The 26,088-nt window shown below is 46.2% G+C and overlaps 1 protein-coding gene across 3 annotated transcripts; it reads right to left on the reverse strand.

Annotated features, from left to right (window-relative positions):
- Window positions 1-342: 342 nt before the first annotated feature.
- Window positions 343-24,326, reverse strand: GPR20 (G protein-coupled receptor 20). 3 transcript variants are annotated; one of them, XM_064153960.1, is made up of 3 exons: window positions 24,244-24,321; window positions 11,747-11,867; window positions 343-1,699 (listed from the first exon to the last, which is right to left on the reverse strand). In XM_064153960.1, exon 3 carries the CDS (start codon window positions 1,676-1,678, stop codon window positions 617-619), a length of 1,062 nt encoding a protein of 353 aa, XP_064010030.1. In that variant the 5' UTR covers window positions 1,679-1,699; window positions 11,747-11,867; window positions 24,244-24,321; the 3' UTR covers window positions 343-616. The 3 variants fall into 3 exon arrangements, with proteins under 3 accessions (XP_064010030.1, XP_064010031.1, XP_064010029.1); XM_064153961.1 differs by lacking the exon at window positions 11,747-11,867 and having other exon boundaries at window positions 24,244-24,326; XM_064153959.1 differs by lacking the exon at window positions 24,244-24,321 and having other exon boundaries at window positions 11,747-11,929.
- Between the last annotated feature and the right edge of the window lie 1,762 nt (window positions 24,327-26,088).

Here is a 26,088-nt window from a genome sequence, read left to right on the forward strand (position 1 = left end):
CTCTCCCCAAGCCCAAACAATGTGGATGAAAGTATACACACTCACATGTTTTTGTTTGGGTTTTTGTTGGTTTTGTTGTAGCTGAAATAGTGATACTACTGCTTGGCTTCATCTTTTCTTCCCTGAGAAAGTTCAGGCATTTTCAGAAACAAAGGAGTAGTTACTAGGGGCAGGTGGGTTACAGTATTCTCTTTCCCACTCTGTTGACATCTGAAATCTTTGTAGTGGATAGGTCTGGAGGCCCAAAAGCTTTCAGAGAAAACAGAGATTTCCTGCTTTCTGAGTAATTCTAGGGGTTTTGCACTGTGGTGTGAAACACAAAAATAAAACCACAGTGAAGAGTTTATTGCTAGCAAAATGTCTGTATTAAAATACAAAGAAAACGTTCCTGTTTGGAACAGTAATGAATAGACTGTCCTGTCTTGCTACTAACGGCACTGCAAGTTCCATTTTCCAAACAGATCACAATGTTCTTGGGGAACAAATTCCATCCCTGTCATTCTGAACCTCAGCCTAGAAAAAAAAACAAGAGGTCAAAGACAATAGCACTGTACATCCTAACAATATTCCAGAATGATTACACTGGCTTAATGCAATATGATCCGTCAGAGGCGGGTTATATCTGGACACTGCTTGGTGACGGCAAGCTCACAGGGCTTCCTATTGTGTTTGAGAAGGCCATGATTGCGTTGGAGCCCTTGGAGCTCTTGTTCATGCCCAAGATGTCCACACTGGTTTGCTCTGGCTCGGTTTTCCTGAAGATGTTTTTCATGGTTGACTGGAAGTTATTGGTGACAAAGCAGTAGACAATGGGGTCCATGCAGCTGTTGAGGCTACTCAGAGTCACTGTCACATGGTAGACAAGGAGGCTGACATTGTGGGACATGTCTGGGTTGATGGAGATTGCTACCTGTCGCACATGAAAAGGAGTGAAGCAGATCATGAAGATGATAAGGACGGTGATAAGGAGTTGTACAGCCCTCATTCTTCTCTCCCGACTCTGGTGCATGAGGCTGGGCTTGGACAGAGCACACATAATCCTGGTCGTGAAGAAGATAATTACAATGAGGGGGAAGAAGTACTCACAGACCATCAGAACGAGAATCTTGGAAAGGCAGCATGCAGCAAACTGTATTGCCATGGTCAGGATGGAAAAAGTCACCACAGTAGCAAAGACCCAAATGAAGATGCAGATCCCCTTGGCACAGGTGGGGTTCCTCCATTTCCGTGAGGCCTCCACCTGTACAATTGCCAGATAGCGGTCAACGCAGATACAGGTCAGGAAGAGGATGCTGCAGTACATGTTGACAAAGTAGCCAAAAATGTGAACCAAGGAACAATTCAGGCAGTTCTCTGCGCTGTAGAACATGATGATCCGGACAGGCAAGGAGAAGCCCACCAGGAGATCAGTAACAATCAAGTTGATGGTGTAAATAACAGAGGTGGTTTTTGTCTTGGTACGGAAGCAGAAGACATACAGTGCCAAGCTGTTCAACACAACACCCACTAGGAAAATGATGGCATTGACTATCATCAGGGCAATCCACAGGCTGTAAAATTCTGTGTACAGTTCTCTGTCAGAGTGGATGAACTTGGAGAACAAGTAGGTACTGGAGTTGTTTTGCTGGGTGGAGTTGATAGAGTCAAGGACTGGCAGCTGGGTCGAGGAGGTTGACATGGTCACTGATTTTCCAGCAATCTGGAAGAAAAGAAACAGATATATTGATGGGCTCAAAATATTGTCACCTAGGAAGATTTTTCACCAACATATTTGTATATCCTCAGTAGTTACTATGTGCTGCTATGCTGCCTGAATGTCTCATCTGCCAATGTGGGATTACCAATAATCACTAGAAAAATACTTGTGTCTATATTTGCTGTCTTCCAGCAGTTCCAGATGCATGTTTTGGAGAAGACACACCATCCTCAAATTCCTCTTTCTCTGTCCTGTGCAAAAGTGGTTTAAGCCCTGAGCAAGAACAAGATGTGAACTATGCTGAGAGAGCAAAGGAGATGGGAAAGTCAGGGGACCTAAAGGGGACCTAAACATGGTCATGCTTGAGCCCACTACATGGCAAATGGCCTGGAGAAATAGGATTGCTGAGTCCAAGCAGAGTGCTTTGATGTTTATAGAAGGCACACTCTGTTTTCTGCTGTGTCAAGCCAATATGAGGCTACCAAGTCTTCTTTACTGCACATGACACAATTTTTGAGTCCTCCCTCCACTGAAGCATCCACAGGAGCAGGATAGTACTGGCAGCCAGAAGACATTTTCCCAATCTATCAGCAAAACCATATGTGCAGGTTTGGGAGTTAACCCTCCCTCCCCCAGCTAGAAATTCACCAGACTAGCTCAGATGGCTGGAAGATAGGGAATGAAGCTGTATTTATAGTGTGGCACAATTTACAAGCATATATATATATATATATATATATATATATATATATATATATACACAGATATTTACAACTATATGCAGTAATATATGAGTTAAAAATAATACAGAGATACAAAACCCCACCTGACCAGCAAAGCCACCAAGGAGGGCTCTCAAATCAACTCCCCTCTTTCCACCCCCTCCCTTAGCTCAGAATCTCCCTTACGTGCAGGGAGAGCTGTGAAATGTTGGCAAGAGGTTAGAAGAAGAAAATTATTAGTTCGGTTACGCAGGTTCAGGCAGAGATAGTGAAGCAGGTGTCAGCCAGAGACTGACTTATCTTTCTTTGTGTTCTTATTTTGTATCCCTAAGCAAAACCAATGAGTGAGATAGACATCATTATTATTTTCTTTTCACAGCCAATAATCTAATTTCGCTCATTAAAATATTCCAATTAGCCTCAAACCAGCACACAGTTGCCTCAGATTCATAAGATACCATATTCCTTCCCTTGGCCAGGTGACCCCCTTAGACAGCTACTTGTAGCAGCGTTTTCAGAAACTAAGAGTCCTGTGAAATCAAAGGGTGGCTGTTTTCTTCCAGCCAAGCACGAGCAGTTTGTGTGGCATCTTCTAGATGTCCATACTCACAGCAACAGCAGCCAGGAGATTTAAAACCTAGGGCGTCAGCTGCTACTCCTGCCAGGGTTTGACAGTTTAATTTGCAAATCATTCCTGGCTTACACACTATTTTAAACTGATTTGTATATTAAAGAGATTAAAAAAAAAGCCCAATATATACAGAGACTTGGCTGGTTTCAATAAAAATAAATGGTTGAAAAATGTCTGGAATATCTCAAACTAGCTGAGCAGGGCTTTGAGGTTAAAAAAAATCAGCTTGAATCAGCAGAGAACGACGTTGAGAGGTTTGAGTTATGAGGATTTGAAATCTCTGCTACCAAAGAGCCAAGTGAAGAAGGGCTAGGACACAAGGATCTGGAAACACATCTACCAGCACTGACAGGAACCACAGTGTGTCTAGGCTGAGTGTCTCAATTAAAGAGCTTGAACTGCTAGAAGAGATTGGATATCCAGCTGCCCCAGTCATGTCCCACCTTCTGGCAGCTGGCTTTCTGCCTTCACTAATCCTTTTTGCTGCTTATAGGAACCAGACGGGTGGACCGAAGGTGTCACATTGCCTGTGAGATGCTTCAAGCCGTTGGTGGGTGTGTACAAAGTAAAGGAGGAAGATACCTAGGTCAGAAGCTCTCTGGTGGATCCTCAGGAGAATCCCTGTTAGTGAAAACCAAATGTTTTACAGGGAGAGTCTTAACTGGGTCCATAGATCATCACAGCAGCTCAGAGCCTGCATGATGAGTGCCAAAACTTTCTCCTGCCGAGCCACCAAAAGCTTTCTTCTTCAGACTAATGAACTACAAATCTCATTAGCTGTGACTGAACATTCAAAATCAGGGGTCCTCATGAGATACTTACAGTCTAGTTGTGGTTATTCTGTGTGGTGAGCTCGAAGCAGAACATTTGTTGCATAAAAGCACAGATTAGGACTGAGAATTTAGGAGGTGAGGTGTGAAGTTCTTTCTGGAAATTCTTAGAGAAGTGACATCACCACCATGACAAATCTTAGGTCTGTTAGCCTGGAGTCTAATGGTTGCTATGGTTTCTTCTTGTCTCTTATCTAGTGTATGGAACTGGTGTGAAACAAAAAGCTTGGTTTTAATTTTGTTGAACTCGGAAGGATATTTACAATCAAATGACAATTCATTCTGTTCAGATAGTTGAATTGTCCACTGGAATGGCTGGTGCTCAACCATAAAGCCCTCCTGAGATCAAACCCAGTGCCAGGTTATGCTGCAGGACTGAAATCCTGAAACCTAGGGTCTGACTACCTTCAATGAATCCAAGAACTGCTGGGCAAATAAGAGTAATCCTAACTTCTGTCTACAGTTACGGTTATGCCATCTCCATCATTTTGTCTGGGTCTGATTGAGCCTGCAGACTCCTGGGGGAGTGTCTTATCTCTCTGCATTTTGTGCCAAGCACACTGCCAACAAATAACAAGAAAAAGTGGACCTAAGACTGGCTGAAGGTAGTGGAGTTGCAAAGTCTGGCACCTGAGGAGGATGCATGGGGAAGATGCAGAACGCTGGCCCATTTTCTAGTGATTTAGTAGCATTCTCACCATTTAATCTTCTGTTTGTTTGCTTCACTCCCTAATTACGAAAGCAAACTGAAACAAACAGATGCCTGGTTCTGCTCCCAGATTTCTCTTTGCAGATGCTACCAAGAGGAGCACTGCAGAAGCTGCTGCACCAATGCAAACCAAGGATTAAGGACTTTGTTACCCCTTGAGTGCAGCATAAGCTTGCATATCTGTGTTCCTACAGGGAGTCGAGCACAGCAGGAGACAAAACCATCATTCCATCTCTTAACGTGTTCTAGAGTGTGTTGAGTGGTGTACGCATTTTCCTTATCGTAATTCTGAGGCACTGGCCATTTGCTCTGATTTTACATCTTGTTAGTAGGCTGTCTCCACTGAGAGATTTTTCTTCAGGCTCAGACACTTGGTATTCACCTCAACAGTTTCTTTTATTTCCTGTCACAATGGAATCAATAACTTAAAACCCATTCAGATGTTCCTCATCCTCACCATCCTATTGTGGAATGTAGGGTACTTTGCAGACCAATAGAAAAAGATGCCCCATGAGTACTGGCCATACACTGAAATTAAAGCCTTCAGACGGTCACCTCTTCACTGAGGCCCATGTGGACAAACTCCAGACAAACAGCTTTGACAAATTGAATAGGCAAGGAAGGAGCTGAATTAGCATCTGTGTCTTTTCCCAATCTATTGCTGCCATCTCTGAACACAAAATCCAAGCAAATGCATGAAAGTCCCAACAAATTGAATTAATTCTGTCGATTTCCTCACTGATAAGCTATGGAAAAGCTGCCTCTTGGGCTGAAGTGGGGAAACTCTTCCTCTAATCAAATTATTACTGACAAATGTTTGGGTGAATGGCCTTTTATTTTCTTCATAGGACTGCCCTCATCTCATGGCTCCCAAGCAGGAGAGAAATGGACTGGCAAAGCAGCAGCATTCCACTAAGTGCTTTAAATGTGATGGAGCTGGCCCAACCCCCTGGTTAATGGCTACTAAGTATTTTTCCACTGTGGGTCTCCAAGCACTTGACAAAAGTACTTTGCCTCATATTGCAGGAGGCTGAACAAGGCATAGAATGGCAGCGTGGCCTTGTGTCTGAGAAAAAGCAAACATTTCAAGAGATTTCCAATTCTGCCTCTGCCCCATCAGAAAATTACTTCACTCAGGTCTCTTTTCTCTGCTATCAGAAACACTCAAGCAGGTGTTAAGGTGAGTTAGTTCTACTGCCCATCACCATGGAGTGGTGGCATACAGCATCCAGTAGAGTCATGGTTAAATGTTTTGAAGCCTCTGTAAATCTTTATTTTGCTACTTTTCATGCTACTTATTGCTTAAAGCTCTGGCATGGGTTCATAGAGAGCTACAAGGACAATCGTCTTTGCTTGCAGAGTAAATAGCCCTTGTGCTAACCCCCTTCCTAAAATCTTCAGGGAATTTGGAACACAACCTTCTTTATGCCTATTTTGGCTCTCGGCCCCCGAGAGTCCATGCTATCCCTGTTTCTCGGAGCTGCCAGTCTGCAAAGCCCAAGGCGGGTAAACACACATCCTTCCGAGCACTGTCTGACCATGTCAGTTTGGCTCACGTTGTTACATTATACCTCTCAGGCTGGATTTTGTCTGTCTGTCTGTGAGACTGAGGGTAACATTTCCTTAAAAGTACAGCAAGCATCTGGGTAGAAATGGGATAAGCAAAGGGACAAGACTGGAGGTTGACCTGGTTTCCCTTGTTCTGATAAAGGTCCCTGCTCAGCACTGTGAGAGAGGGGCTAGCTCTGAAATGCTTTCTTACTGTCGAGTGACACAACCAATTCCATCATTCTGGGGCCAAATAGGAAACAGATGGTCACTATGCTGAAACCAGGTCCTGCAGCCTTTTCCCTCGCTCACTTGCTGCTTGGCATCACGCTTGTTCATTTAGCACAGACAGCTCAGAGCTACATCTGCCCCAGGATGATATCCTTGACCATCCTGTGTTTCATTCCACACAGCTTTCTGCTTGGTGGCAGCCTTAAGCCTCACCCCGCGCTTATTGAATTTGACAGGATTCACTGCCTTGACCCAGTGACTTCTGTATCTGGCTCAGAAAATCAAGTCATGGAATACAAAAGAAAAGGCAGGTCAGGCCACCGAGCTTTTTCCTAACTGTTCTCCAAAAGAGTTATTTGTTTATGCATGAAGATGGAATCTCTGCTTGCAGACCTAGTGTCAGAGAACAAGCAAGCCACGCAGTGGGATTGGAAAGATGAGAAGGACATTGACAGGCATGAGAGAGTGTTATTTAGCATAAACAACTCCAGCTTTTCTCATCTCCCTATCCTGAATCCGAAAATCTGATATAGCAACCTGGGTTCTCTTTCATCCCTCCTGTCTTCTTCACCCTATCCTGCCTGCTAGTATTACTCTGCTGCCTGGGATGGCAGCAGCATGTGTTTAGTTTTGCAGCCTGGCCGTGTTTAGAGTTCTCTGGGTGATTTATCATCATATTTATAAATGACGGGTTAAACTCACTCTCTTTCACTTAAAATTGAATGATTCTCCTTCTGGCAAGCTCTCACTCAGCTGTGGCTCAAACTTGCCAAATATGGTGTTTTTGTGCATGTTGAGGACCTTGCTCTATATGTGGTAGACCTTGTTCTGTGTGCCTCATGCTCAGCCTGGGAAGGGTGAGTTTGCTGATAGTGGGAACTGAGAGAGAAAGAGAGAGAAAAAGAGTGAATCCACATGCTGAAAGGCAAAAGTTGGTGCCTGTCTAGCCCTTTAGGCTGTGAGAAGGGAGACAATGTTTGGGAGAGCAAGATCCCACTCTGAAGCAGAAATGGGGCTAATTCCAGGATGAGTGTCAGATCTCTGTCAGACATGTCAGATTCCCATCTTTGCAGATGTCAGATCTCTGCTGTCCCTTGGTTCTTGGGAACTGATGTGTCATAGAAGCCTCTGGGTCTAAGGATGACTGAACAGAGTACAGGAAACACCTTATTGCTAGGAAATTACAATTGGAGATAGTCAAACCCAGTCCAGTTGGACAATTTCTTGCCCTCTAGTGCTCCGGCAATAAAAGGTGCTTAGGAGATGCAAACCACACAGTTATGTGAGTGCCAGATTAAGTGTCACCTGCTTTCTCACGGTTTCTTGCCTTGCAGGGGCTCACAGGGCTGGATGAATCCTTTGCCCTGGTTGAGATTGTTCTAACTTTTTCCCATGTGGACACTTGGCTGCCTTAATGATCACTCATGTTCCAGCTCTTCCCTTGGCGCTGACATTTGTTTGACTTTCTCCTCTCTTTACTGCCTAATTTCCTGAAAATTGAGGTGATCTCTTCCTTCTGCCAAACTTTGCTTGAAATTAGCCAACTGATTGAAAAACATTAGGAGAATGGAAGATAGCTGAGCTGAAAAACACACACAGACTCTGAGAGTGATCCTTGATTCCTCTACTGTGAGCCTGCAAGGAGTTTGCTAGCACTCTCCACCACATTTCCTTTCACTTAGATCTTACTCCCTGTAAATTCACAATTGTTTTGGCATCAAAGCAGTGCAAACAGGGCCGGGTGGCTCCTTTGCAAAGAGAGCATTGCCTGCCTCTCACTGTTTCCCCAAAGTGAAATGATTTCACTTTTACCCTCATGACAGAACCAGCCTGACTGGGGACAGATGATAACTAATTGCCTGGGGTCTGCACTGGTCTGCCATGGCATCCTTGCCCGTGTGTGATGAAGAGCAGGATGGCTAGCAGCTCCTACTTCATCCAATGGTTTGAATGGTCATATACCAAATTACAGCTTTGTCTGCTAGGAGTAAGACATGAACTTACTTTACACACAGAAAGAAGGATTAATTCTCTCTGTTAACTTTTGTTTCTCATGAGGATCAGATCTGGCCAGAGGAAAAGCTTAGATGTCCAGTCCCAGGCATGGCTAGGGTTGTCCTTCAAGTCATGCAAACAGGCATAGACTAAGAACATGTGGAGGCCAATGCAATCTTGATTGCTAGGCTGATGTTGCTGATGAGCTGTTGAGCCATTTGCCTCCTGCCTAGTAGGTCCAGTTAGCCTACATGTGGCCCTTCATCGCCAAGGCCCTGCTGTCGAATGTGTGCTAGGTATTGCAATGAGTTGTGACCTGAACTTTACCCACCATGCTCTGTGTGTGCATGCATGTCAACTCCATGCTCCTCAGCAAGCCTAAGCCAAAATCAAGTCCTCTGAGAGTGAGTGGCCCAGCTACCTGGCTCAGACACAGTAGCCTGTGGGTGACCAAGCAATGATTTAGTCCAACGGGTCATCTTAGGCCATGAGGGATCACTGCCAGTTAGAAGAGGGAGGCCACAACTCTCCAAACTACATTCCTGCTCTTCATGGAGCAAAGTGACCCAGATGGGAGTGAGGCAGTCTCTGCATCTAGGCTTGAACCTGCTGCTCAAAGTCAGGTGACAGATCACCAGAGGCAATCTATTTAAAGCTTGGACAGATCTGCATGATTCTCCCCAGCTCTGTCCTGAGCATGCATGAAAAATATGAAACGAAGCTCCCAAAGATACACAGAGTAGGAAATTCACATCCTGGCAGATTTCTTTTGAGCTTATAGCTCCTCTGTGCCTATCTGCAGCACTAAGGCCTCAGCCTTTGAAAGAAGGAGCACAGATGCATGTGTATGAATGACCGAAGAAGTCAGATTGCACATACATTGCCTCTCCAGATCTGCAAATGTGTACCCAGCAGTGATGGACACTCAGGTGCTTTAGCCTGTCTCTGACAAGGTTTGCTAGTACTGGCACCTTAAAGTGCCAGTACTTTAAGGACTTACACCCCTAAGTAAAAAAAGGCTTACACCTCCACTTGCTGGTTTATACCACACTGGATAGAAAGGTCCCTCCTGAAACACTTTGATATCTACAATGGCTTATTGCCTGTCGCATTTTTCATGCTCCTCTCTCTTGCACTATCAGAATATTAGGCATCCTAGTGAATGCTCTGTAAATCAAGCTGTTAGCATTTAAAAGTCCAACATCTCATAGCCTGTCAGGGAGAGTACCAAGTGCCATCTGTCATGAGGGAGCATGGAGTGACATCTCTGTGAGAGATGCTGTGTCTTTCTAGCTCTGATATTTTAAGAGAAATCAAAACATGACTTCCTGAGTGCATCCCCTTGTGTCATTTGTGAGCCAGTATAATGTGAGGGATAGGCACATATTTGGGGTAAAATTATGTTACAAGATGGTTTAACATTATTTAAAAGAACTGAATTTGGAAAGAAATGTGGATTGAGAGTTTTATGGGTCTAGCCAATAGAGATGGATTTCTGCCTGTCTTCCTGGGAGGTTGTAACAGCACGGGAAAATTGTGTGTGATGTTACTGGGATTGCAGTGATCCATCTAGCATTTTAAGGGTGCCTGAGACAAAGTGCTAGAAATGTTAGTTTGGAATAACAGCTGCAGTGGCTGTGCACGAGGAGAACTCTGCAGTGAAAATGTCCGTACAGGCTCATACAGAAACTTCACAGGCAAGTGCAAAAACATTGTGGGAACTTAAATGGAGCAATGTCTGGCCTGTGCATTGCTGCTTGCTTCTGAAAAGGAAAAGTTTAATAGCAAATTTAGTGATCTTTGAGCACATTCCCCTCTTTATGCCTTCAGATACCTGTTCACTATCTTCCTTGGTAAAAAGCCTGAGAAAGACACAGGTGAAAGAGGTCACAGAATCACCGAATGTTAGGGGCTGGAAGGGACCCTGAAAGATCATCTAGCCCAACTGCCCTGCCAGAGCAGGATCACCTCTACCAGACCACACAGGAATGCATCCACACAAATCTTGAACATGTCCAGAGAGAGAGACTCCACAACCCTCCTGGGAAGCCTGTTCCAGTGTTCTGTCATCCTCACGGTGGAAAAAAATTGTCCTCCTGTTTCCATGGGACGTCCTATGCCTCAGCTTCCACCCATTGCCCCTTGTTCTGTCATTGGGCATCACCAATAAGAGCCTGGCTCCATCCTCCTGGCACTCACCCTTCATATGTTTATAAACATGTGATGCAGTGAGGAGCGCAGTCAGATGCAGCATGAGCAGCAGATCAGCCCACGGTGGGTGCAGCCCTACAGCCTGGCACTCACCTCAGCCTGTGCTGCTCTCGGGAGAAGCTGAGGCACAGTCTGGCACAGATTCCGTGGGCTTGGCCACAGGGAGCGCAGTGAGATGGGAGACCTGGTCAGGGAGCTGACATTTTTTTGGAGGCATCCTAGGAGGTATAACCTGATCTTAATCCTTTGGGAGACTGTTTTATATGGTTTCTTTTGCTAGGCACACACGACATTGTGCTGTGCAGGCAGATCCCGTAGTGTCTTTAGGGTTTTGCAAATTTTGGATTAACCAGATTATCCTGGAAAAACTTTGAGCTGTTGATGAGTTGCTATGAAAGCAGAAAGTACTTCTGAAGGGGCTTAGTGAAGGATCTTGGAAAGGATCTGCTGCTTCTTAGCGAAGCAAGCAGGTTTTCCCAGCAAGGAGGTTCAGAGAAAGAAAAAAAGTATCATTCCTGGAGCTGAGCTCCCACCTGTTGCAAGTCTGAGCATCCCCAGTTGCAGCTGACTCTCAAGCCAGGCAGTGCACTGACTCCCCTTCTGGCTTCCAAAACCTCCCTAAGTGCATTTCCTCAAAATTTCATTATACCTTGAAATATGGAGATACAAACAAAATACCACCCCATGCCTCACAAGAGCTGGCACAGTACTTTTTGATACACAAAATCCAGTAGCTTTGCATGCTTTCATCACCCCCCATCTCCTTGAGGAACAACCAACTATCACTCTGCTGTCCCCAAACCCAAAAGCAAAGAGACTTGCAGTGGAAGAAGCCCTTCCCAGACCTTCAGAACTGCTGGCATAGCCTGGCTTTCCAGCTTGGGCACCTCCTGATGAATTTCCACACCTCCCACACAGGCAGAGCTAAAGTTTTCCTGAGCTGCTTATCTATGTGGTCAGTGCAGATTCCTCTTCACAGCTATCCCTGTCAGGAATCTCTGATGCAATAGCCACACTTGCCACTCCAGACTTTGGATCCAATGTCCAGCAATCCCCTCATCACCCCCACACTGTCACTGGTGCAGTCCCCTGCCCCACTTTCTTTGAGCAGCATCCCAAAGCATTCACTGCAGTGTTCCCTGCAGTGTATTGCTCCACAATGTTCTGACTTACCTCTGGCTCGATCTCACTTCTATGTTAGATTTGCTGCTGGTAAAATAATTTCCTCATGGACCTAAATGTTACCATCCCAGGAAAGAGACATCTGTTCCTACAAGCAGAACAACTGGAGCGCCTACAGAATATGAAGAAATGCCTAATGTCTCTAGTGTGCTCTCTCCCCCCGCCCCTCTCCTCTAAATATAGCCTTGCAACTAATGGGAAAAAATACACACCACCAGAAAAAAAAAATTCCACTTGTCTTTAGTGCTCAGAATTTCTCCCCAAACAGCTGGCTCCTAGCCATAAATCTCTGCGAAATTTATGAAGTGCTGGAAACACTGAGGAGAGCTCCAGCCTTGCTCATGGTGCTAATGCCTGGACAACTCTAGTAAACAGAAAAGGATGTTACTGACCCCACTCTTGTCCCCTGCTTGGGTCAGTTTTCCTGTGTCTCTGTGGGAACAAAATCTCCTTGCTGAGAACCCTCCAGCTGAAGGCCACCACGATGCTATTGAACCATCACTGTGCAACCTGAGGAAAATACCTCTCTTCTAATCTTCCTGATAAGAACTAGGATTAGGCAAAAGCATCCCTGGCAGTTGCAGGAAAGTGTTGGACCAAATGTCACAAAGCCTGTGACATGCTTTGAACCAGTCCAAATGTCCAGACCCTGGCACAGGGAGACAAAAGATGATCCTGCACACTTTGGTGATGTTTTGGCTGCAGTCACTTGGGAGAGGAGTTAATAATGTCTCTCCAAGGACTGGGATGAATTGGCTGAGCAGAGATAAGATGAAGGTGGAAACGGAGTTTGAGGTTCCACTGAGAACCCCCCCAACACATTCCTCCATCATCACACAGTCCTCTGCTGGTGGTAGAGTCATTGTTGTTATCAGGTCCCTCAGTGCTGGGATCATGGAATCATAGGATGCTTTGGATTGGATTTCATAGGATCATAGAATGGCTTTAGTTGGAAAGGACCTTAAAGATCATCTGGTTCCAACCTCCCTGCCATGGACAGGCACAACTCCCGCTAGACCAGGTTGCTCAAAGCCTCATCTAGCCTGGTCTTAAACGCTTCCAGGAATGAGGTGTCCACAACTTCTCTGGACAACTCATTCCAGTCCCTCATCCCGCTCACAGTAAAAATATTTCTTCCTAATGTGGTTTAAAACTCCTGTCCCTTGTCCTATCACCACAGGTTCTTACAAATAGTCCCCCTTCAGCTTTCCTGTAGGCCCTGTTGAGGTGCTGGAAGGCTGCTACAAGGTCTCCCAGGAGCCTTCCCTTCTCCAGGCTGAACAGTCACACATTGCTCAGTCTATCCTCCAAAGCAAAGGTGTTCCAGCCCTCTGATTGTCTTTGTGGCCCTACTCTGGACTGTCTTCAACAGAACTGTGTTCTTCTTGTGCTGGGGGCTCCAGAGCTGGATGCAGTAGTCCAGGTGAGGTCTCACAAGAGCAGAGTAGAGGGACAGAATCACCTTCCTTGACCTGCTGGCCATGCCTATTTTGATGCACCCCAGGACATAGTTTAAGTATGTCCTCACCTTTAGCTACATGAGAAGAAAATGAGATTGGGCAAAGCATAACTAATTATCCAATTGCTGAGATGGGTGCTAAGCACATGGCCAGATCAGCTTTCAAGATGTCTGTGCTGCCCAATGGTGTGAACAAATCTCACAAATCCTCCAAAGTCTCCCCTCATGCTCTAAACTGGGTTCCAAATTGTCCATCTCTTGAAAGGCTTGCAGGAGGATTTGAGATAACCTTGGATGTCCCTTGTGGGGGGAAAAAAAGGCCAACAAAAAGTGGCAGTTATAGTGAGGAGTTGCATCAATTTCTGACATTTAGAAGGACAGGGAGGATGGATGCTGGATTTTAGTATCAGCCCAGGACTGTTCATTTCCCTCACTCTTTAGATAAAGACAAAACTGGTGCCAATGCAGTAAGCATGCAGAATAGGGCCCATCACAGGATCAACTGAGAGACATTGAATTCCAGGTCAAGAGGCCAAATCCATAAATAGAGGAGAGGTAAACTCCACAGATGCATGTCTCACTGGAGCAAACCCAGTAGCTATGGTTATTAAAGAAGGGTGACCTCATTTTCTGGAATTAGGTTTTCACCCTTGGATCTTTCCCAGGAAGACTGAGCTGATCTTTTTCATCTGGTTATTTTATTGATTTCTTATTTGGAGTTTCCTCACATTTGAGGGGCAGATTCTTCAACAATTTTCAGGAACATCCTCCTTGACTTTTACATGCTCTCTGGTCCAGGCATCCAGCCTTTCACAGCTGAACTCCAACTCAGGCATGTGTCTGAACTCTCATCTGCTTTTCACTTATGTTTTAGAAAGCAAATGTGATAGGAAGGCCCTCATAAGTCATGTCTGGGTAATAATCTTGCCTTCACTTCTTTCCATCTTGGAAGCTGAACAGAGAGAAGAACAAAGGATAAGAAACCAGCCTACAGTTTGGCTTTGGACAGGTTGGACGAACTTATTATCTGTGCCGGCAAATGCTTATGTTCCCCTCAGCCTGTCAACAAAACTTTGGTTCTTAGAGAATAGCCCTCGGAGTTACAAAGGCAAGACTGAAAGAAAGCAGAGACTTTGCTCCAGAATGAGATATTGATACCTACACTCTGTTCACACACTGAGGGACTGCCTGGCTCCTCCTATGTAAGGACTGGCTTGGTTTTGTGCTACTGGGTGATGCATGAGAGCTTTGTTCCTATCCCTGTGCAGAAGATAACAAATGCCCTGCACTCCCCCACTATCTTGGCCTCTCCCTCCTTGCTGGATTTAGAGCTAGACTTGGAGTGGCAACAGCTGCAAAGTTTCAAGTTGTTCCTGAGATAGTGCAGAGCATGCCATATTGGGAAGCAGATGCTGCTATTAAGGTGGAGAAGGCACATCCGGGCTCAGCGCCACGCTTTGTCCCAGATGCGGTTCCCACACTTAGCTTCAGGAGGAGTTTCAACCATAGCTGATGAATGAAGAACTTCTATCATCTCCTGATTTTCAGTCATTTATCACCCTCCCAGAGGGAGAAGGAAAGGAGGAACAAAAAGTTAGGCTTTAGTAAGTGGAAAATTTTCAAGCTCGTTTACTGAATATGCAATGATGTTAAACACTGCGGTGAATGTCTTGGGGTTGTAGGTGGAAGAACGTAGCTGAAATCAGCATGTAGGAGAAGTATGGCAGGAAAGAGTTCTACTGGCCTATAATAATTCCTAGCAATCCCTAAATGACACCATGTAAAACAGGGATGGAACAGGGCTCTGTTTAAAAGTCTTCTGTGGCATAGAGCAGTAAAGCAAGAGGCCAGATAGCTCTGAAGAAGGTTGTCAGAACTCTGATACCAGCTGCCAACCTGGGGAGCTGTCTCCTCAGTTTTCATCAGGAGAAGGGTGTACTTTGATAGTCTTTCAAAAATCATAGAACAGTTTAGGTGGGAAGGGGCATTTAGAAGTCATCTAGTCTCTCTGTGGTGAGCAGGGACATCTTCAGCTACATCGGGTTTCTCATAGTCTTGTCCAACCTGAACTTGAGTGTTTCCAGGATGGAACATCTGCCACCTCTCTGGGCAGCCTGTGCCACTATTTCACCACACTGTAAAAAAAGTTCTTCTTTATGTTTAATCTAAATCTCTCTCCTTCAGCTTAAAACCATCACCCCTTGTCCAGTTGCCACACGCTCTAGTGAAAAAAATCTCTCTCCATCTTTCTTAGAGGCCCCTTTAAGTACTGAAAGGCTGCAATAAGTTCTCCCCAGAACCTTCCCTTCTCCAGGCTGAACCACTCCAACTCTCTCAGTAATTCCATTATGAGGGGAATTGACTTTTCTGACCATTGCCTCCCTATCCATTTTTCTCCCCAGGTCATGGCATTTTGACTGATAGACCTGCTGAGCTGAAGGGAAAACAAGGGCATCTGCAGGGCACAAACTGCAAGCTGCTCCTCTGGGAAACCCTGAGGTTTCTCTTTGGTGACTGGTTTGGAGTACCTTGGTCCTGCCTTCCTCCAATTCCTGCATGACAAGGGGTATGAAGTCAGATGTGCCCTATTCTGGAGTGAGGTATGTAGGGATCATTCTCTCTAGCTCAGTCTGCTCAGTTTATCACAAGATTCCTCACTCAAGGTACCAACAAAATTATCCACAGAGCCTCTGGCCACCTAACAAAACATATTGTGTCTTGGCTGACTCGTGTGATCCAACTTGTGTTGTGATCCCTTGCAGGGCCCTGCTTTGACCTTTCTGGCCTCCCTAACCCAGCTCTGGCCAGCAGCCATCTCTTTTTTCTTTTTTCCCTGATATTTTTTCAAAACACCAAGAACACAGGTTCCAGAGCCACAGCCTCACAGCAGGGCTCTCCTCATCCCTGTCAAAGTATTTCCTGCTTGTCACTGGGCACATGGGGACACTGGTAATTGGAGGGGAAAGCTGTGCAGGCAGCCGTAATTTTGGCATCACTTACATGTGCCCCAGAGAGGTCTGAGCTGGGTGGAGTGGCTCTTGCTGTCTCTGGCTTGAGGGCTGCAAAACAGGAATTGGCAGGATGTTTGGGGTGGCTGCACTGGGATGTAGCTCAAGGGTAGTTGAGAGATCCTCCAGGTCGCTCTTAGTGATCCACTCTTGCATTTGGGGAAATGGTGAGCATAGCATGGCAGGTCTGAGCTGGAAAACCTTGGACACAAGGTGTGCTGTGCCCTGGAAGGCTGCAAAGTTCAGAAAGGGCATTCACAAACATGTGCCATGGAAGTGTTGGGGACCTTAGGGTGCCAGTCTGGTGTCTTCACCTGCTCTGATTCAGTGTGCACAAAACTGGTATCGGGCAGCAGGGTGCTGCCAGGCCCATCTGTTCAGTAGCTGGTAGCCTTTGTTGTGCAAGCAGCTGAGCCCAGGAGGAAGGATGCCTGCAACTCAGAAAATCTGGTTTGGGATCCACACTCCTCAAATGATTTTAGAGAAGGACATCCCTTCCCTTTCTCTCTCTGCAAAAATGCTAACCCTGCTCTCCCTTTCCCTTGATTTGCTGCTTTGTAGAGGCTGGGAATGGGTGCAGGGCAGGGCTGTGTTTTGTTAGACATGCACAGAGATCAGGATGCTCTGGTCTGGAGCAGGGCAGAGTAAATCTGATGGATTATAGTAGGAAATGCCATAGCAATGAAAACTCCTACAGCAACAGGAAGAAAAGAAACGGCCTCATTTGGGAGAAAAAAACCCAACAATCACCTAGTTGCTGCTGCCTGATTACAAGTAACTCCAAAAACTGCTGCCTCTGGCAGAGGCTGGTACATTTTATAACTTTTTTCCCCCTATTATTTTGGAGGAGATGCTTTGCTTTGTGTTTTCAGCTGTTTGGAATTGCAGCTCCTGTTCTGCAGACAGTTCTTGCTCCTCTGGTGAGCTCTGTGTGGGGAGCCTCATCAGGGGCAACGAATCATAGAACTGGTTTGGTTGAAAGAGACATTTTGGATCATCAAGTCAAACTGTCTTTCCTTGTCCCACAAAAAAACACTTTCTGGAGAGGTGCCTTGGTTTCCCTGCTCTTGAAATGACCTCTCTAAGCACAAAGTGCAGCCATGCCTCTGGGAGTTTTGAGGAAGGGAAGAAAGGAGTCCTGCCTGTGATTTAGTGGGGTTTCTTGCTGGAATTGCAGTGCCAGAATAGTCACTCCTCACTTGAAGACAGATAAGTGGGCAGTAGAATCCAGCTGGCACTGTTTGTGGTGTTGGTGGGTTTGCTATATGGCTGAGAACCCTTTCTTCTCCCACAGGAGGAATAAGAGACCTGCTGCAGACCTGAGTCAAGCTGAAATGTGCCAATTCAAAAATCTTAAGGGTTATTTTTGCTGACAGGGATGAATTTTATAGACAGGAAGAAATTGTCACTGGTGGTTATCAACAAGGCTGTCTACAACTGTTGCTGTCTACAACTGCCTGAGGGGTGGTTGTGGCCAGGAGGAGGTTGCTCTCTTCTCTCAGGTGGCCAGCACCAGAACAAGAAGACACAGCCTCAGGCTGTGCCAGGGGAAATTTAGGCTGGAGGTGAGGAGAAAGTTCTTCCCTGAGAGAGTCATTGGACACTGGAATGGGCTGCCCAGGGAGGTGGTGGAGTCGCCGTCCCTGGGGCTGTTCAAGGCAGGATTGGATGTGGCACTTGGTGCCATGGTCTAGCCTTGAGCTCTGTGGTAAAGGGTTGGACTTGATGATCTGTGAGGTCTCTTCCAACCCTGATGATACTATGATACTAAGGCCTTGAACCCATTGAGGTGTGGACAAGGGATGGCACAATGGAGAGAAGATGAAAGCTCAATGCTGGCTTATCTTTATGGCCTCAAAGCAATATTTTTCAGGCTCAGCCTGACATTGATCAATCATTCCTTTCCATAACTTTTTCTCAGTTGTAGCTTCAGACTTTGTTAGGAGGTGCTGCAAGGTGCTATTTGGCACTCCCTTTGTGACAGCTGGAGGGATTGTTTACTAGAAATGCATTATTAGCTGTAGTAAATGCTGTTAAATGAGCTAATGAAGGGGGAAAAGGCACATACCAAAGCAGTGGGAACGACCTGAGGCCCAGCAGGCATGATCCACCAGGACAGACCACCAGGGACTGTTTGATCTAGAGAAGAGATGGCTGAAGGCAGTGCTGTCTGTGGCACTTCCCTGGGAATGGTGCAAGGCAGGTTCATCTCTTCATTAATACCAGTTTGTACTGAGTGACCAACCCAGTTCATTGTGGTCCCAGTGTAGAGACCTCCTTTGAGTAAGAGGAATCATGTGGCTTGTGTCTTCCAGGGCAGAGATGTGCAGTCAGCATCTCTTCCCTCTGCGATGCAGAGTTAGACCCACAGCAGCAGCAAAAGCAGCTGGAGGATCTCTCCATGATGCTAGAGCTACAGGTTAATCCCACGGATGTAACACAACCTAAGTGGCACTTTCTTTTGGGCAAATTCTGCTGGCTTCTTTAAAGAAAAAAATCCAGCCTGCTGTGGTTGCTAAACTGAGCTCTGCTTCTTTGGGTGTCTTTCCATTTTCCAAGAAAAATAAGCTGCAGGCTCTGTATTTTTAGACATGCCATCTGATCACAGCTAGTCATACATCAGTCCCAACACTGAGTCAAGCTGCTGAGCTCCACTGATGAACTCCCTTGGGCAAGGACTAGTGGCCTGAGCCATTCTGAGTGTATTAATAAATCAGTGTGTTTAATAATAATGCATTTTCTTAGGTAAGCTGATCATGAGGAATCATCCCATTGGGATTTATTGCTGCCAGTGTCTTAGGAGCTCTGATTCTCTGGGTGAGATTAATATTGCTGTGAGTGGGAGAGCAGCCCTGGTATGAGACAGACCTAATCTGGGCAAGGGCCAGAGCCAGCACGACTCCCCTTCCTTTCCCTCTCCTGCTAGTGACTCTGATTCCTGACATCTGCCCCTTGCTATTTCAGTCCTGGGTATCCTTTGAGGTGGCTGCTGGAAGGAGTGAACTATAAAGTGGCTCCATGTAACAGTGGGATGTGACAACTGTCTCTGTGCCAATGACCTGAATCTCTACTGCTGAGACACAGGTAGGAAGTGCATACACACTACTCCCAACATTGCCAAACCCCTTTGAGGGTGGTGGCACAATGGGTAGCTTGGAGCAGAGTGTTTTCCTGGGCTGTAGTTTGTGCAGCTCTGCTCCACAATGCGGCTCTCTGCTATCCAGAGGGACTTAGGCAAGCTTGAGAAGTGGGCCCATGTGAACTTTGAGAGGTCTAATACCTATGTCAGGGCAATCCTTGGTATCAACACTGGCTGGAGGGTGATGTAATTGAGAGCAGCTCTGCAGAGAAGGACTTGGGAGTATTGGTGGATAAAAAGATAGATGCTAGCCAGCAATGTGTTCTTGCAGCCCAGAAGGCCAACTGTATCCTGGGGATTATGAAAAGAAGCGTGGCCAACAGGTTGAGGGAGTTGGTTTTCCTTTCTGGTCAGACCCCACCTAGAGTACTGTGTTCAGTACTGGAGTCCTCAGCACAAGGAGGTGGACCTGTTAGAGTGCATCCAGAAGAGGGCCACAAAATTGATGAGAGGACAGGAACACTTTTCCTATGAGGAAAAGCTGAGAGAGTTGGAGTTCAACCTGGAGAAGGCTCTGGGAAGACCTTATTGCAGCCTTTGAATACTTAAAGGGGACCTTTAAGAAATATGAAGACAGTCTTTTCAGCAGGGCTTGTTGAGACAGGAGAAGGGATTTTAAGTCAGTTTAGAGTAGATATAAGAAATATTTTTCTTACAGTGAGAGTGGTGAAACACTGAAACAGGTTGCCTAGAGAGGTGGTAGTTGACCTGTTCCTGAAAGTGTTCAAGATCAGACTGGATGGAGTTCTGAGCAATCTGGTGTAGTTGAAGACGTCCTGGATCATTGCAGATAGGCTTGGGCTAGGTGGCCTTTAAAGATCACTTCCAATCCAAACCATTCTATGATTCTATAGTTCTAGGATTCTATGAACTCAGTCCTGGACACCTTCAGAAAGTATCTGCTCAACCTGTCTTGCACAACGGTGCACAAACGTGGAGTTATTAGTGTACTACAAATCCCTGCCCCTCACTGACTTGCTCCAGTCTTCACAAGTCTACTCACCAGTGCAGTTTGGAGACAGTTTTCAGCGAGTTTGGTCAAAGCATAAGGAAGCTTGGAGAGTGGTGTGTGAAAAATGTGCTGCCTCGTTCCTGAAAGTCTACTTGTGGAGTTACTTCATCACTCTAATGACAATCAATTTATCTGCATAATTGCTAGGTGGAGACAGCATAAGAGGGCCTGGCAGCCTGGAGTTTTCTTGGAGATGTATTGCTTGGCATATTCAGCTAGGGCAAAAGGAGACAGCCTTACTGCTGGGGAACTGCAGCATTGTGAGTATCAAGCAGGTGAAACCAAACAGCAATGCAGATCTCTATCTCCATCCTGCCAGAAAAAGACCCTTAGAATGAGGATGAAATTGCACCTCACTAAATGTCTGGCCAATATGCCTGCTAATGCCTTGGCCTCTCTGCTGAGATGTGTAATGACAAGTTGTAGGCAAGGGTGTGCTCTGTGTCTTCAGTTTGCACTGCCCATCAGCCTGCTCCTGGAGAGTGGGCAGACCAGCAAGATGGTGCTAATACACACATGGAAAGAGAGGCTGGTTGCACAGTAGCAGCTCTGTGTGGTGGATATCTGTGCCCATCACTGCCACACAAGCCATCCATCAGCAATCTCTTGTCCTTTGCACTCAAATGCTAGAAACTCCCTTCAAGTCATATAAAAAGTTGCTCTGCTGAACCTGCCTTGGTGTCTTCTCCTGCTGTGCCCAGATACCTGCTTTAGTATGTCCTTCTACTCTGAGGGGACCCTGGTGAGTTGCAAACACTTGCCATGGTCTCTGCATGGGCCCTCATCCTCAAAGCTCAGTGCTATTTCACCTTGCTAATACCTACTTGCGTGAAGGGAGTTACTGTAGTGTAGATCTTTGCAGTTGCTTGTAGCTCTAGATGACACAGAATTTCAGCAAACCTGCACAGCATCTCCAACCTTATCCATAAAGCTAAAGCCTACTTGTGATAGCTTCACTGTGAGGCAGCACCTCAGAGCAATGCAAATCCACCTCTCCAGGTGTCATATAAAGAGGACTGACAACTGCAGTGCACACGAAGATGGGCAGCTGTCTTCTGGACCACCACACAAGGAGGCATACACCACATTTGTTAGCCTTTGGGGCATTTCAGAGAGCCCAGCATTTCGGCCAGTATTTGTAAAGAAGGTGGCAGAAGCCATGAAGGGGACAGGACATTTGACATCTTTTGCATCAGTGTGGAAGAAGTCATCCTTTCTGTGGTGTGGTAATGGCTCTAGTGGTGCTTTTCAGGCTGTGATAGATGAGGTGCACATCTTTTATGGATTTGCACATCAGACATAATAAAGAATTCAGTTCCTCTGTGTCTATACACTAATGGTATATTGATCCCAGTAAATGCCGCACTGAGACTGAACAGCAGGTCAAGTTGTCCTGGTTAGTGTTATCCTGACAGATGACATCATTTCTTTGGGTGTCACAGACAGCTCAGCCTGGTCCCATGTGACCCCCACAGCTTTACTGCTCCACTTTGCTCTGGCCCTGGGCTTCTCTTTTATATTCCACTGATTCACCCTTCACCTCAGCACAATTGCTTCTGTCTCTGTACTCTGTCATGCTTAGCTGGACTCTGCCATGTCTCTGCAGGACTCAGTGGGTGAGAACTGTTTCTCTGCTAACTCACCAATAGGATTTGGTCAGCTGCAGTTGCTCTGAGTGGGAGCAAAGTCTCCAGCTAAAAGCCACAAATTAACATGGAAGTTTGAAAACTGGGGGAGAAGTAAAAGAGGGAGCAAGGAAGGATGGCAGGATTCTTACAATATTTACAGCTGAGTTTGCTAAGAATCAGCAGACATTCCTCAGAAGGGGTTGTAGACTTCAGATGTCACAAGTGCCTGCTAAACATCCCTGTTCATGTGTTCCCAGACTGGTAAGATGTGAACAGCTGAAATCTCACAGTACTTCTGACATAGTAAATTTGGAGTGCAGGGTTTGATCTTGTCTCCTGAAAGGATATGCAGGGACAGGACTTTCCATATCCCTGCGGGGACTACATCATGCCCAGGGCATGATGCATGTAAAGGGATGCAGTGGTGTCGTACGTGCACACGGTGGGATTTATTGCTCTGTTCAGCAGCCTCCCCTGTTCTACTTGCTCTGCCTTTGAGAGAACGTGCTGTGAGAGATCTTGCATGTACAATTCCTTCCTTGGCCTTTGCCTCCTTCTTCAAAAGGGGAGAAGAAAGACTTGTAGGTTGCTTTTGGCACCTTTATGCTCTGCAGGGAAGGAAGAAATTGCTCCCTGTCTGTGTTTTATCTCAGTGCCTTGATGAGATGGGGAAGGAGGCTCAGGCAGAGTGAAGCAAAATACACTGCAATTGGTTGAGTAATAAAGTAACTGCTCACTTGCATTGCTAAATTGCCACGAGTCCTTGTAAGAAAGGAAAGGGAAAAATGGGGATTCTCTTCCCTGTTGTGGGTTGGCAGAGATTGCTGTGCACAAAGGAGATGGAAAAGTTTCTTAGGAAAGAGGTTTCAACCAAAGGCAGTCTTCTGCCCTCACAAAATAGATGTGGGGGAGAATTTCTACCTTTTTTCCTGTGGCTATTCAGCTTTCTTCCACTCAGGGCAGGGATTTACAGAGCGAGCTGAGTTGTGGCATTACCTCTAATCATGGATGACAGAGGCATTTGCCCCAGTGCTTTCCAATTGGGCCTGTCACACACATGTAATAGGGATTGAATTTATATGCCCATTGTCTCTTATTTCTGAATGGGGGAGGTTTAGCTTTGCTGAAGGAACTACCATTTCAGAAAAAGCACTGACTTTGTTTTTGAGCAAGAGAAACTGTACAAGAGAAATGTTGGAAGAAAAGGGTGCCTCGAGTTACCAAAACACAGCTGAAATGAGCCCAAAGAGCCACGTTTGCAAATCTGTCACAGTGCCAAGGGATCTAGCTTGTGTAAATGCTGGGAGATGCTCTTTATATGATGTGCTGCAGCCAGACATGCCCCACTTGGCAGTAACTTGCCAGTGGAACTAGCAAGTCCATTCATCCCTCTCACCCACCATAGCTCTGGCCCAGCTGCTTCTCCCATCCACCCAGCATCCAAAATAAGGACATTTCCATACTATTTCTCTGGGGAAGGTTTTCTGCTTCCTATCCTACCATTGTAAAGTTCAGTTTGAGCCCTCTTAGCTCACTTTTTTTGTGGCCTGAGTCTGAAAGCCTTGTATCTAGCTCTGCATTTCTGTACAGGGACACCTGCAGGATGTGTACATTGTAAATTATAGAATAGTTTGGGTTGGAAGGAACCTTAAAGATCACCTGCTTCCAATCCCCCTGCCATGGGCAGGAGCACCTTCCACTCCACCAGGTTGCTATATGTAGATGATTTTGAAAGAGTCAATCAGTATCTGGAGGTATACCAGAAATACTCAGATTTTTCTTGCAGAATCCTTCAGATGGCTCTGCCTGCAGCCTGTTTTTTCTATGTACACCTCTGTCTGCCCTCATATGCACGTCACTGGCTGAGGTAATGGACCAGCACAAACGCACTTGTCCAAATGGATCAGTTCAGTATCTAGAAAGCCCTGCACTTCTGTTAATTAAATGTTCTCTTATCTTGCACCAGCCCTAAATTTACTGACCCTCTTCTGCCCCTGCAGCACCCATCATAGGAGACTCTCCTCTCCTGCTCTGTTACCACCCACGTGGAGCCAGACCACATCCAAACCCACATGCTTCGTTTTCAACCTGGCTTGCAAGGACTCCCTTTCCCATCCACATCTCCCACTCTCAGCCCAGCCAGGACCGGAGCACGCTGCCTTCCCGAGCTGCAGCTGGTGACTCTCCCTTCCTCTCCCCCCCGCTCACTCCCAGCCCGAAGCATGCCGCAGCCAGGACTTACACAGCCTGGATGAGAAAGCTCAGCTGCTGACTCCTGAGCCCCAGATTCCTTGCCCGAGTGAGTGTGCGCTGGCTCCCCAGTGCTCAGCCCGGCTCAGTGATAATACAGGAACCAGACCTCTTTGGTTTACTTTTACATTGACGTCAGTGTCTTTTCTAGCCTCCTCAGCTCGTTTTGGTCAAAGGACGTCTTCAGGGTGAAGGGGAGGGGTCGGAGAGGGAGAAGAGTGAGGATGAACTGGCAGCCGGTGGTGGGAGGTTTTAGGGGATAATGTCGAAAGAAAAGGTGCCTATGGAGCCCACTTGACCTTGGGTGTAGATCATCACCTGGGCTTGGGGACTTTGGAGGCCTGACCCTCATATCTGCACAGAGTTGCTTTCCAAACTGCACTCCAACCCAGAACGGCAGCACAAGCCCTGCCTTCTCCCACTTTTGTCAGCTCTTTGTACATGGGTGCTGGTTCAAGAGGAGATAGAATATTGAGGGATCAAGGGAGGTCTAGTGTCCCTACACAATTCCACATGGATACAGTTGTGCAGTTGTGCTGCCTCTGTGCCTAGGCTGGGACCAGTGTCTACCTCCAATGGAACAGAGAGATGCCAATTTGAGTGGCTTTTGCCATCTCAAAATATGGCCTTAAAGACCTGGACTTTGTGGCATGCAGTTGTAGATAAGCATGCAGCTGAATGTGCCTGTCTGTGGATACAGACCAGCCTTTCACAGGCTTACAGGTCACAGTATCTCGTATTCAGATTTCAGGACCTGTGTAACTCACCTTTCCCTAGACAGCTGTAAGGTTGAAGAGTATTTGTCTCCTGTGGGCATCCTGCTCTGTCAGGTTAAGGCTCATGGCGGTTTTTTTTGCTACTTGGTGTGCACATCCATCTCTAGCCCTCCTGCACCTGCTGTGCAGTGGACATGTGCATGGCACATTTTCAGGGTGTGTAAAGGGCTGACGCTTGTGAGGCATTTGGAAAACACAGTCATAAAGGCAAACCTGTGAGTGCAACTGTCAACACTGAGTCAGTTGCAGCAGATTAATCACACCTATGTTTAGGGCATCTTGCTTCTTGCTGGCTGGGAGCAAACCCAGATTGCTCTATACATCCCAGTGACTTCCAGGAATTTCGAAGCAAGGCTTTCCTGCCCTAAATTCTGGTAGTTTTCTATTAGATTTGTGAGCACTCATTCACTTGGGTAGTGTGAATGCCAGCACATGAACACTCACTTGGATCTTAGAGCCTCGCCTAAAAATGAACATGGAGCTTGCCCCAGTGCAACCTGTGCTGTCTCTGGGTATTGAATCACCTTTCTCTGATGCAGTTGTCCATCACTTAACAGAACTGATGACAATCTGTTATGGGACACTCTGTGTGGCATCTTAACACAAACCATTCACTGAAAGGTCTTAGGAGCAAGCGTTGAGATGAGCTTGCTTGAATCCAGGCACCGACACTCATGAACAGCCCCAGCCACCTGCTGATATTGATGTAACTGGGTTGGTTGACCCTTGGAAACTGTAGTAATAAAATCTTGCAAGGAATAGGGATTATTGACAAAAAAGCATCATCTGATACCATCAGAATGTATGGGCTCTACTGGTTCATTTGAAAACCAGTGGTGAGAAAGAGGTTTTGACCCCAGTACTACCACTGCAGAGAAGAGAAGAAGACACAGGAAGGGAAAACCCTTTGGTTGTTCAGCACACCCACAGCAGAGCCAAGTAATAAGTCCGGTTTCTTGGCCATTGGATAGCAACACTGTCCATCATAAATCATGCTAAAATCTCCAAGATTCCGGGTGTCCTTGTCAAAGCCAATACATTGTTCCTGGTTGAAGGAAGAC

Source organism: Pogoniulus pusillus, chromosome 14 (assembly GCF_015220805.1).
Source record: "Pogoniulus pusillus isolate bPogPus1 chromosome 14, bPogPus1.pri, whole genome shotgun sequence".
Classification (NCBI taxonomy): domain Eukaryota; kingdom Metazoa; phylum Chordata; class Aves; order Piciformes; family Lybiidae; genus Pogoniulus; species Pogoniulus pusillus.

Excerpts from the sequence above, each read along its gene's own strand:
- GPR20 (XM_064153961.1), bottom strand. The coding sequence starts at position 1,678 with ATGTCAACCTCCTCGACCCAGCTGCCAGTCCTTGACTCTATCAACTCC.